Source organism: Scylla paramamosain, chromosome 17 (genome assembly GCF_035594125.1).
Source record: "Scylla paramamosain isolate STU-SP2022 chromosome 17, ASM3559412v1, whole genome shotgun sequence".
NCBI classification, from domain to species: Eukaryota; Metazoa; Arthropoda; class Malacostraca; order Decapoda; family Portunidae; genus Scylla; species Scylla paramamosain.
This window is the reverse complement of record NC_087167.1, coordinates 16767579-16780000: the sequence shown is the minus strand read 5'-3', so window position 1 is coordinate 16780000 and position 12422 is coordinate 16767579. Positions and strand designations below refer to the sequence as shown.

The 12422-nt window shown below is 40.7% G+C and overlaps 1 protein-coding gene across 4 annotated transcripts in view; it reads right to left on the bottom strand.

The window, feature by feature from the left end:
* The window catches only part of LOC135108517 (uncharacterized), a 43134-nt gene that overhangs the window by 11486 nt on the left and 19226 nt on the right, over positions 1 to 12422 (bottom strand). For all 4 annotated transcript variants that reach the window (XM_064019617.1, XM_064019616.1, XM_064019614.1 and 1 more), the window contains 3 exons: positions 5981 to 6155; positions 5139 to 5346; positions 1617 to 1822 (listed from right to left, as the gene is read on the bottom strand). In XM_064019617.1, coding sequence (XP_063875687.1) covers positions 1617 to 1822; positions 5139 to 5346; positions 5981 to 6145 — 579 coding nt within the window. In that variant the 5' untranslated portion in view covers positions 6146 to 6155. The remainder of the gene's footprint in view (positions 1 to 1616; positions 1823 to 5138; positions 5347 to 5980; positions 6156 to 12422) is intronic.

The window sequence follows — 12422 nt, the reverse complement described above, 5'->3', positions numbered from 1 at the left end:
AAAGAAAGTCTTGTGCAGCGAGGCCTTGGGAGGAAAGGATGCATGCAGTTACCAAAATCAAAAGAGCAGTGCACATGAAAATATCAATAGAAGGTAGCAAGAGACGCAACATTGCAGCGATCAAAGAGAGGCTAAAGACTGTCAGTTAGAGAAGAGTTGATAAGACGAAAAGCTTTTGATTCCACCTTGTCAAAAAGAGCGGCACGAGTGAAACCCCCATCCAGCTGTTTTCAGATTAAATTATAAGTAAAGGACAGACTGAGGAAGTAAGTGTAGAAGTGGGGGACAGTTGAATGTTATTGAAGAAGAGGATATAGTTACCTGGAAGGTTTTGTCGAGTTGACAGTTTGAGGGATGGAGCAATATTAAATTTGCTCTGCCTCAATCAAAATTCTTAGAGAAATCAGAAGTCAGGCTTTCTGTGGCTTCCGTGTGTGAACTATTTACTTCCTGATGGGTTTGAAATCTACGAAAAGAAGTGGAAAAGTGCAGGGTGGTATCATCAGCGTATTAGTGGATAGGACAAGAAATTTGGTTTAGAAGATAGTTTATAAATAATAGGAAGAAAGTGGGTGACAGGACAGAACCCTGAAGAACACCACTGTTAATAGACTTATGTGAAGAACAGTGACGTCAACCACAGCAGCAATAGAACGGTCACAGGAAATTTCAGATGAAGTTACAAAGAGAAGGATAGAAGCCTTAGGAGGGTAGTTTGGAAATCAAAACTTTGTACCAGACTCTATGGAAAGCTTTTGATATGTCTAAGGCAACAGCAAAAGTTTCCCCCGAAATCCTTAAAAGAGGAAGACCAAGACTCAGTAAGAGAAGCCAGAAGATCATCAGTAGAGCGGCCTCGAGGTAACCCATACATATATAAGGTTGTGAAGTGATAGATGTTTATGCATCTTCCTGATGAGGATAGATTAAAAAACTCTAGAGAGGTCACCCTTTTTTAGGAATAGGCTGAATGTAGGCAAACTTCCAGCAAGATGTAAAGGTAGATGTTGATAGACAGAGATGGAAGAGTTTGACTATGCAGGGTACAGGTCCGGAGGCACAGTTTCGGAGAACAATAGGAGGGACCTCATCTGGTCCATAAGCCTTAAGCATAAGGGTTAAGGCCAGCGAGGGCATGGAAAACATCACTGCGAATTCATATGCTGTGATGAAGGCTCCTTAGTGTTTTTTTCTGCTCATATCTCAACCTCATTAATATATTGTGGGACGAAAGTTTACATATGTATTAGTGCCGAAAACATAATCAAACAGGAGATAATATTCATGTGTAAGCTGATTTGGAGCAATAGCGAAGGATCAGTACATGTCGAGACATCTGAATGTGGAATGATACTTTTTTGTGTAAAAAAAAAAAAAAAAAGCAAATAAATAAATAATAGTAAAGTAAATAAATAAATGAGAAACTTAAATTGTCGTGTTGACACACTTGAGAAGAAATATTATACCTTATTGATACGAAACAGAAAGGAAAGATCGTTGCAAGAAAAAAAAAAGTGCAGCTCAAGAAACAAAATATGAATGTAAAGAGCACAAACATGCCCTTTCCCAACACAGTCCTGTCTTGACTGACCTCGCTCCCTCCTTGTCTCCCTCACCTCTACTTGCGGTGGCCAGGCAGCCCATCTTTCCGTCTTCATGAGTGAATAGAAGGAAGGATGGCTTTTGGAGGAGGAACCTATCACCCATATTTCTCTTAGGGTGTTGGGGAGCATGGTAGTGACCTTTTCAATCACTCCCAACACACTCTCGTCCACCACAGCCCAGCGCGCCATACCCACCCTCATCACGTGGACCAGCTCGTCTGTGGGTATGATAATATATGTGTCTGGTTAATGTGAAACAACTACAAACGTTTATTTGTAAGGTCACTCCAGATAGCAGAAAATGGGTCTGCTATCCAGACTGGAAGATATTACAGCATGGTGTGGAGACATCACAAGCGAGGCAAACAACATGGATGCTGATGGTGTGGAAAGAAGACATTTATTTACATGAGCTGCTTGAGAAGTATTGTAGGCTGATAAGAGGGTTTAAAAGAAAATCAGTAGCAGAAGAAGTAGTTTACTGAACCCCAAGTCAGGGAAGGTTCTTAAATCTTTTACAATATGCGGTTATGCATGTTTCATGCTAGCTGTTCTTCTGATATTGCTAATTGCATGCTTCCCTTCCTCCCACGGCTTGGCTTCACAGGACTTTCTTCTTTCTGTCACCCCTATTATGTCCACATCTGTAATGCAAGAGTTAACCAGTATTCTCAATTATTCTTCCCTTTCTGTGGTGTCAGGAGGAGGCAGCACGCACCTGCCGAAACGATAATTACTTACAGTGAGGTCTAAAGCACTGGATCAAGGTGTGCTGTGAACTTATCATTAAACCCAGCTGTGACCTCACTGAACGTTTCCCTTTGTGTCTCACAACAGAAAAGGGTAGTCACAGCTTGCTCTCTAAAGACAACTCTCTTCCTCCACACAAAACTGCAAGTACCCAATTACGCACACACACACACCCTTCACTCAAAAATTCAAAATTAACATGGCGATTCCTACACCAGCTTCGGAGTCCCCATCTAAGGAGGGGACCACAAGCGTCCCCAGGTCGGACTGCTCTTCTGATAATGACCCTAAATGTTTTAAGATCCCCCCTCATCTTTTTCTTCATTAACTTCTGCAACATTCGTGGTCTTAGATCTAATGTTCAATCTGTAGAACACCACCTCTCCTCTTCTAAACCTCATCTTCTTTTCTTCACTGAAACACAGGTGTCTGAGGCAACTGACAGTAGCCCCTTTTCTGTTCCTTCGTACTTTTTGTATCCTCATTTTCACTCCAAAGATGGATGTTACGTTTATGTGTGCAACGACTAAACCTGCTCTCGTGCCCACGCTCTTGAATCTTCCGAGTTTTCCACCATCTGGCTACGACTACAGTCACTCTCAAACTAAATTTATCTGTGCTGTATACCTCTCACCTAACTCCTCTGACTATAAGAAATTCTTTGACTACTTAACTTTCAAAGTGGAACACATTCTGACTCTCATCCCTTTTGCAGAGATCTCCATTCTTGGAGACTTCAATCTTCACCACTAGCTTTGGCTTTCCTCTCCCTTCACTGACTATCCTGGTGAACTAGCCTTTAACTCTGCTATCCTTCACGACCTAGAGCAATTGGGGCAACACTCTACTCGTATTCCTGAACGTCTTGGTGATACGCCCAATATCCTTGACCTCTAATCCTTCTGCTTATTCTGTCACCCTCTCTTCTCCGTTGGGCTCCTCCGATCGCAGTCTCATATCTATATCTTATCTTATCATTGCAATCCCTCCTCAGGATCCCCCTAAGCGAAGGTGCCTCTGGCGTTTTGCCTCTGCTAGTTGAGGGAACCTGAGGAGATATTTTGCTGATTTTCCTTGGAATGACTACTGCTCCCGTTTCAGGGACCCCGTCTCTGTGTGCCGAGCGCATAACAGAGGTGACAGTGTCTGGCATGGAGGCGTACGAGTACATTCCTCACTCTTTTTCTCGACCTAAACCTTCCAAACCTTGGTTCAACACAGTCCCTACTCGTGCTATAAATGACAGAGGTGGCCCACAAAAGGTACTTAAGCCTTCCATCACCGGAATCTCATGCACTTTATATTTCTGTCCGGAACCATGCCAAATATGTTCTCCAACTAGCCAAAAACACCTTCAATAATATAAAGTGTGAAAATTTTTCAAGATCTAACTCCCTCTTGTCATTTCTGGCGTCTAGCCAAAAATATCTCCAATAACTTGTTCAGTGCCTCAAAAACTTAATTCCTCCATCTATCAACTCGACACAACCTTCCAGACAACTATTCCTTCTGACTGAACATTCTCGGTCTGTCCTTTACTTATAATCTGAACTGGAAACTTCACATTTGATCTCTAGCTAAAACAGCTTCTATGACGTTAGGTGTTCTGAGACGTCTCCGCCCCCCCTTGCTACTAACTCTGTAGAAGGGTCTTATCTATCTATGTATGGAGTATGCTTCACATGTATGGGGGTTTCTACTCATACCGCTCTTCTAGACAGGGTGGAATCAAATGGTTTTCGTCTCATCAAATCCACTCCTTTAACTGACTGTCTTCAGTCTCTCTCTCATCGCCGCAATGTTGCATATCTAGCTATCTTCTACCGCTATTTTCATGCTAATTGCTCTTCTCATCTTGCTAACTGCATGCCTACCCTACTCCAGTGACATCGCTGCACAAGACTCTTGTCTTTCTCTCATCCCTATTCTTTCCACCTCTCTAGTGCAAGAGTTAACCAGTATTCTCAATCATTCATCCCTTTCTCTGGTAAACTCTGCAACTCCATGCCTGCTTCTGTATCTCCACCTTCCTATGACTTCACCTCCTTCAAGAGGGACATTTCAAGACACTTATCCTTCAATTTTTGACTACCGCTTCGGGCCCCATTCGGGGACCGGCATCTCAGTGGGCTCTTTTTTTTTTTTTTTTTTTTTATTATAATTGAATTTTTGTTGGCATTGGCCGGTGTCCTTCCTACATAAAAAAAAAAAAAAGGAAAAGGTTCAATTTACTAACTTTACAGACTGAGACCAAAATGGTTATTGTTACTCCTTTCGCTTTTATTGGGTTGAGGGTACTGCAAATATATAAGATTACTGAAAAAAAAAAAAAAAAATAATATATATATATATATATATATATATATATATATATATATATATATATATATATATATATATATATATATATATATATATATATATATTTTTTTTTTTTTTTTTTTTTTTTTTTTTCAGTAATTTTATATATTTGCAGTACCCTCAACCCAATAAAAGCGAAAGGAGTAACAATAACCATTTTGGTCTCAGTCTGTACTGAAATTAAATTGTCAAGTAAAGTAATAATCGGAATAATCAACATAGTGACACAAAAGGCAATGCAGTATATGGGAGGTGGATGTAGGAACAAGGCAACAACAGAAATGACAACACAGTACACGGGACGTCGCTGTAGGAGTAACACAATAACACAAATGGCAACACAGTATATGGGAGGTCACGGTAGAAGCAAAACAATACCTAAGACAAAATGACAACTCATAAGCGCTATGTGATTTGCCTCACCTGGAGAGAGAAAGGGGCTTGCTGCCACACAGGTGGCGGGGAGGAGCTGGATAGCCAACTGGGCTATGGGGAATTCTATGCCATTTGGGGAGACGAGCAGCACCGCATCCCCGGCACTCACGCCCGCCGCGGCAAGGTTGGCACACACGCGCGGCACCATCGCACATATGTCGCTGTAGGTGTAGTGCTGTCCAGTGACGGCGTCGACCTGTTGGTGTGTTGGTGTGGCTGTGACGATGATGGTGGTGGAAGTAGTAGTAGTAGTAGCAATATTATTATTATTATTATTATTATTATTATTATTATTATTATTATTATTATTAGTGGTGGTGGTGGTAATCCATTTCAACCTTTCTTCTCCTTTTTCTTCTCCAATATTTGTCCTCTTCCTCCCATCACTTCCTTATCTTCAATGATCCTGAATCTCTCTCTCTCTCTCTCTCTCTCTCTCTCTCTCTCTCTCTCTCTCTCTCTCTCTCTCTCTCTCTCTCTCTCTCTCTCTCTCTCTCTCTCTCTCTCTCTCTCTCTCTCTCTCTCTCTCTCTCTCTCTCTCTCTCTCTCTCTCTCTCTCTCTCTCTCTCTCTCTCTCTCTCTCTCTCTCTCTCTCTCTCTCTCTCTCTCTCTCTCTCTCTCTCTCTCTCTCTCTCTCTCTCTCTCTCTCTCTCTCTCTCTCCAGGCTTTCCTTCATGTTCTTATCTCACCTTTCATCCTTCAAGTAAAGCTGAATTTTTCCTTCGTCTGTCCTAAATAATCTGATTTCATTATTTTCCTCCTAAATAATCTGATTTCATTCTTTTCCTCCTCCTCCTCCTCCTCCTCTTCCTCCTCCTCCTCCTCCTCACCAATGCCTGCTTTCCTCCATGGTTGGCCATCTCTCTCAAAAGGAAAGAAGCAAGGTTTGTGTCTGGCACAGGAGGGCAAGGAATAACACTCTTCCATCTTGTTATGTACCCTTCCTTGCTCTCCTCCCTCTTCTTGCCCTCTTCTGGCGAAAGTTTTCCGTCCATGTTGTTGAAGCTGTGAAATATTTACTTGTATAAATAATTCTCATTATAGTAATCAAACGTACATTTGAGTAACTGTAATTCCAATCTGTAAGGAACATATATAAAAGAAAATACATGTCAATTCATGTGATCTTGAAATTAACTAAAAATAACATAAACAATCTAATGTAAAGAGACGAGTAATCAGCTTAAGATGAAAATCTTGATAATGTTGAGTAATAATAATAAAAAAAAAAAAGATACTTAAAAATTCATTCCTAAGTAGAGTGGTAAATGAAAGGAATAAACTTAGTAACTGGGATGTCGCCTCCGAGTCATTAGGAAGCTTTGAAAGGAGGCAGTAGACACCTGCCGAAACGATAATTACTCCCAGTGAGGTCTAAAGCACTGTTCTGGGGGTGCTGTGAACTTATCATTAAACCCAGCAGTGACCTCACTGAACGTTTCCCTTTGTGTCTCACAACACAAGGGGGCAGTCACAGCCTGCCCTTTGAAGACAATTCTCTTCCTCCATACAAAACTACAAGCACTTAATAACACACACACACCCTTCCCTCTTAAATTTTGAAATCATCATGGCGACTCCTACACCAGTGTCGGAGTCCCCATCTGGGGAGGGGAACATAAATGTCCCCAGGTTGGACTGCCGTTCTGTCGACGACCCTAAGTGTCTTGACATCCCCTTCAACTTTTTCTTCATTAACTTCTGCAACATTCGCGGTCTAAGATCTAATTTTCAGTCTGTAGAACACCACCTCTCCTCTTCTAAACCTCATCTTCTTTTCCTCACTGAAACTCAGGTGTCTGAGGCAACTGACAGTAGCCCCTTTTCTGTTCCCTCCTACTTTCTTTATCCTCATTTTCGATGAAAAGCTGGATGCTGCGTTTATGTGCGCAATGACTTAACCTGCTCTCGTGCCCACGCTCTTGAATCTTCCGAGTTTTCCACCATCTGGCTACGACTACAGAGTCACTCTCATACTAAATTTATTTGTGCTGTATACCTCTCACCTAACTCCTCTGACTATAAGAAATTCTTTGACTACTTAACTTCCAAAGTGGAGCACATTCTGACCCTTTTTCCTTTTGCAGAGATCTCCATTCTTGGAGACTTCAATGTTCACCACCAGCTTTGGCTTTCCTTTCCCTTCACTGACCATCCTGGTGAACTAACCTACAACTTTGCTATCCTCCAAGACCTAGAGCAATTGGTGCAACACCCTACTCGTATTCCTGACCGTCTTGGAGATATGCCTAACATTCTTGACCTTTTCCTGACCTCTAATTCTGCTTATGCTGTCACCCTTTCTTCTCCGTTGGGCTCCTCCGATCACAATCTCATATCTTTATCTTGTCCTATCACTCCAATCCCTCCTCAGGATCCCCCTAAGCGAAGGTGCCTCTGGCATTTTGTCTCTGCTAGCTGGGGGGACCTGAGGAGGTATTTTGCTGATTTTCCTTGGAATGACTACTGCCTCCGTGTCAGAGACCCGTCTTTGTGTGCTGAGCGCATAACAGAGGTGATAGTGTCTGGCATGGAGGCGTATATTCCTCACTCTTTTTCTCGTCCTAAACCTTGTAAACCTTGGTTTAACACAGCTTATTCTCGTGCTATACATGATAGAGAGGTGGCCCACAAAAGGTACTTAAGCCTTCCATCACCAGAATCTCATGCACTTTATATTTCTGGCCGGAACCATGCCAAGTCTGTTCTCCAACTAACCAAAAACTCCTTCATTAACAGAAAATGTCAAAACCTTTCAAGATCTAACTCCCATCGTGACTTCTGGCATCTAGCCAAAAATATCTCCACTAACTTTTCTTCTTCTTCTTTCCCTCCTCTATTTCAACCAGATGGCACCACTGCTATCACATCTATTTCTAAATCTGAACTATTCGCTCAAACCTTTGTTAAAAACTCTGCCTTGGACGATTCTGGGCTTGTTCCTCCCTCTCCTCCACCCTCTGACTACTTCATGCCACCTATTAAAATTCTTCGGAATGATGTTTTCCATGTCCTCGCTGGCCTAAACCCTCGGAACGCTTATGGACCTGATGGGGTTCCTCCTGTTGTTCTCCGAAACTGTGCCTCCGTGCTTGCACCTTGCCTAGTCAAATTCTTTCAGCTCTGTCTGTCAACATCTACCTTTCCTTCTTGCTGGAAGTTTGCCTACATTCAACCTGTTCCTGAAAAGGGTGACCGTTCTAATCCCTCAAACTACCGTCCTATTGCTTTAATTTCCTGCCTATCTAAATTTTTGGAATCTATCCTCAAGATTCTTAAACATCTATCACTTCACAACCTTCTATCTGATCGCCAGTATGGGTTCCGTCAAGGCCGCTCTACTGGTGATCTTCTGGCTTTCCTTACTGAGTCTTTGTCATCCTGTTTTAGAGATTTTGGTGAAACTTTTGCTGTTGCCTTGGACATATCAAAAGCTTTTGATAGGGTCTGGCACAAAGCTTTGATTTCCAAACTACCCTCCTATGGTTTCTATCCTTCTTTCTGTAACTTCATCTCATCTCCTTTCTAACCATTCTATTGCTGCTGTGGTAGACGGTCACTGTTCTTCTCCTAAATCTATTAACAGTGGTGTTCCTTAGGGTTCTGTCCTGTCATCCACTCTCTTATTATTCATTAATGATCTAAATTAAACTTCTTGTCCTATCTACTCCTACGCTGATGATACCACCCTGCACTTTTTCACGTCTTTTCATAGACATCCAACCCTTCAGGAGGTAAACATTTCATGCAGGGAAGCCACAGAACGCTTGACTTCTGATCTTTTTAAAATTTCTGATTGGTATTGTTCAATGCCTCAAAATTCAATTCCTCCATCTATCAACTTGACACAACCTTCCAGACAACTATCCCCTCTTCTTCAATGACAGTCAACTGTCCCTCTCTTCTACACTGAGCATCCTCGGTCTGTCCTTTACTTATAATCTGAACTGGAAACTTCACATCTCATCTCTAGCTAAAACAGCTTCTATGAAGTTAGGTGTTCTGAGACGTCTCCGCCAGTTTTTCTCACCTACCTAGCTGCTAACTCTGTACAAGGGCCTTATCCGTCCATGTATGGAGTATGCTTCACATGTCTGGGGGGTTCCACTCATACTGCTCTTCTAGACAGGATGGAATCAAAAGCTTTTCGTCTCATCAACTCCTCTTCTCTAACTGACTGTCTTCAGCCTCTCTCTCTCAACGCCGCAATGTTGCATATCTAGCTGTCTTCTACCGCTATTTTCATGCTAACTGCTCTTCTGATCTTGCTAACTGCATACCTTCCCTCCTCCCTCGGCCTCACTGCACAAGACTTTCTTCTTTCTCTCACCCCTATTCTGTCCACCTCTCTAACCCAAGAGTTAACTAGTATTCTCAATCATTCATCCCTTTCTCTGGTAAACTCTGGAACTCCCTGCCTGCTTCTGTATTTCCATCTTCCTATGACTTTAATTCCTTCAAGAGGGAGGTTTCAAGACAGTTATTCATCAATTTTTGACCACTGCTTTGACCCTTTTATGGGACTGGCATTTTAGTGGGCATATTTTTTTATTTGATTTTTGTTGCTCTTGGCCAGTGTCCTTCATACATGAAAAAAAAAAAAAAAAATTATGTGTGGACATGACAGTAGAAATGTGCAGGCATATTTTAAACAGCGAGTGCCACATCTATGCCGGATGGATGGTTGCAAGTTTCTCTATTTTCATATATTCTTATGTTCTTATGATATCATCTACTAAGATGAATAAATAAATACATAAATGAATAAATATAACAAAAAAAAAACATTTAAAAATAAATATGAGAGAAAATAGTGAGTGGATGCATATATACGTGATACATATAAATATGTAGGAACGATCGGAGGTCAGAGGAGAGTCAGGCAGTGGATTAAGTTTACACACACACACACACACACACACACACACACACACACACACACACACACACACACACACACACACACACACACACACACACACACACACACACACACACACACACACACACACACACACACACACACACACACACACACACACACACACACCGCATCACTGATGTAAACCTCTACTATTCTGGCGGGTTGATAGTGCATTGTCATCATCTTAATTATGGATTTTTTTTTTTTTCCATGTAAGAGGACGAAGGGCACCAGAAATTTGAAAAAAAAAAGCCCGCATGGGTGTCAGTTCTCAGAGTGAAGTCAAATTGGATAATCAGATATTCAGATCTTGAAAAGTTCAGGTCATAGGAGTAAGGAAATACAGAAGCAGGCAAGGAATTCCAGATTTTACAAAAGGGGATGAATACTTGAGAGTACTGGTTAACTGGTTAACATGAGAGGAGGGGAGGCATGCAGTTAGCAAGATCAGAAGATCAGTTAGTGTGAAAATAGCGTTAGAAGATATCAAGACGTGCGACATTGCGGTGAAGAGAGGGAGGCTGAAGACAGTCAGTTAAGAGAAGAATTGATAAGACGAAATGCTCTTGATTCTACCTTATCAAAAAAGTGCTGTGAACAGAACCCCCCTTACATGTGAAGCGTAATCCCTCTATATATTGACGGATAAGGTCCCTGTTCAGGGTTTGCTGCTGCTGTGTGTGTGTGTGTGTGTGTGTGTGTGTGTGTGTGTGTGTGTGTGTGTGTGTGTGTGTGTGTGTGTGTGGGATGGGGGGGGGTGAAACTGACGGAGACGACTCAGAGCTCATAACTTCATAAAAGCTGTATTCGCTAGAGCTGAGATGTGAAATTTCCAGCTTACATTATAAAAGTAATAAGGGTCAGACCGAGGCGAGGATGTTCAAGTATAAAAGAGGGGAATAGTTGAGTGTCAATGAAAAAGAGGTGATAGCTATCTGAACGGTTGTGTCGAGCTGATAGATGGATAAATTGAGTTTTTGAGGCATTGAACAATACGAAGTTTGCGCTGCCCCAATCAGAAATTTTAGACATCAGAAGTCAGGCGTTCTGTGGCTTCCCAGCGTGAGCTGTTTAATTCCTGAAAGATTGGACATCTATGAAAAGACATGGAAAGTGCAGGGTGATATCATCAGGATAGGAATGAACTGGATAAAATGTTTCGTTTAGATCATTGATGAATAATTGGAAGAGAGTGGGTGACAGGACAGAACCCTAAGGAACACAACTGTTAATAGACTTAAGAGAAGAATCGTGACCGTCTACCACACCAGCAATAGAACGGTCAGAAAGGAAACTTGAGAGGAAGCTACAGAGAGAAGGATAGAAGCTGTAGGAGGGTAGATTGGAAATTAAAGTTTTGTGCTTTATTTTTTCTGACCAGTAAATACTCCTACAGTTTGTGCACACAGTGCATTGTGTCTCGCCTTCTCCATTTTTTTTCTTTTTAGATTTTTATCTATTTATTTATTTATTTTCGGCTTCTTCATTGTTTCTTTTTTCTAAATTTTTTTTTCTTGACAGTAAATACTCCTACGGGTTGTTCACGCAGTGATTTTTGTCTCCGTTTTTCCATTTTCTACATTTTTTTTCATTTTTTTTTTGTCATTTGTCACTGTCTTTGTTTTTAAGGAATATATTTATTTATTTGTTTATTTCTTCAGGACAGTAACTATTCATAAAGCTTGTGATAATGATCTTCGTGTTGGTTTCGATACGTTTTTTTTTTTTTTTTCTATAAGGCAGTAAATACTCCTACGGCTTGTTCACACAGTGACTTTTGTCACAGCTTCTTTTCGTGGCTTTTTGTATTTACTTTTTTTTTTTTACTTTAAGGGCAATAAATTCTCATACGAATGCCCACACAGTGAATTTATTCTCAGCTTCTCCATTTTTTTTATTTTAGACTTCAAAATTTATTAATTATTTTTTTGCCTTTGTTTATTCATTGTCTTTTTTTTTATGGTATATGATTTTTATATCTTTTTGAAGAGAATAAATACTCATACGGCTTGTCAGAAAGTGATTTTAGACTGCTTCATTTTATTTTATTTTATTTATTTTATTTTTACGTTTTTCTGTATTTATTTATTTTTTTTTTTCAAGAGAGCAAATATTCCTAGAGTGTCTCCACACAGTCACTTTTGTCTCGGCTTCTCCACTCTTTTTAAAACTATTTATTAAATATAATTTCGTCTCAGCTACTTCAATGTCTTTTTATTTTATGACTTTTTTTTTGTGGCTTTAGTTGGCTTTTCGTTGGCTTTAGTTTTTTTTTCTTTTCTTTTTTTTTTTTTTTTTAGGCAGCAAATACTTCTACGGCTTGTTCAGTGATTTCTTCAATGTTTTTT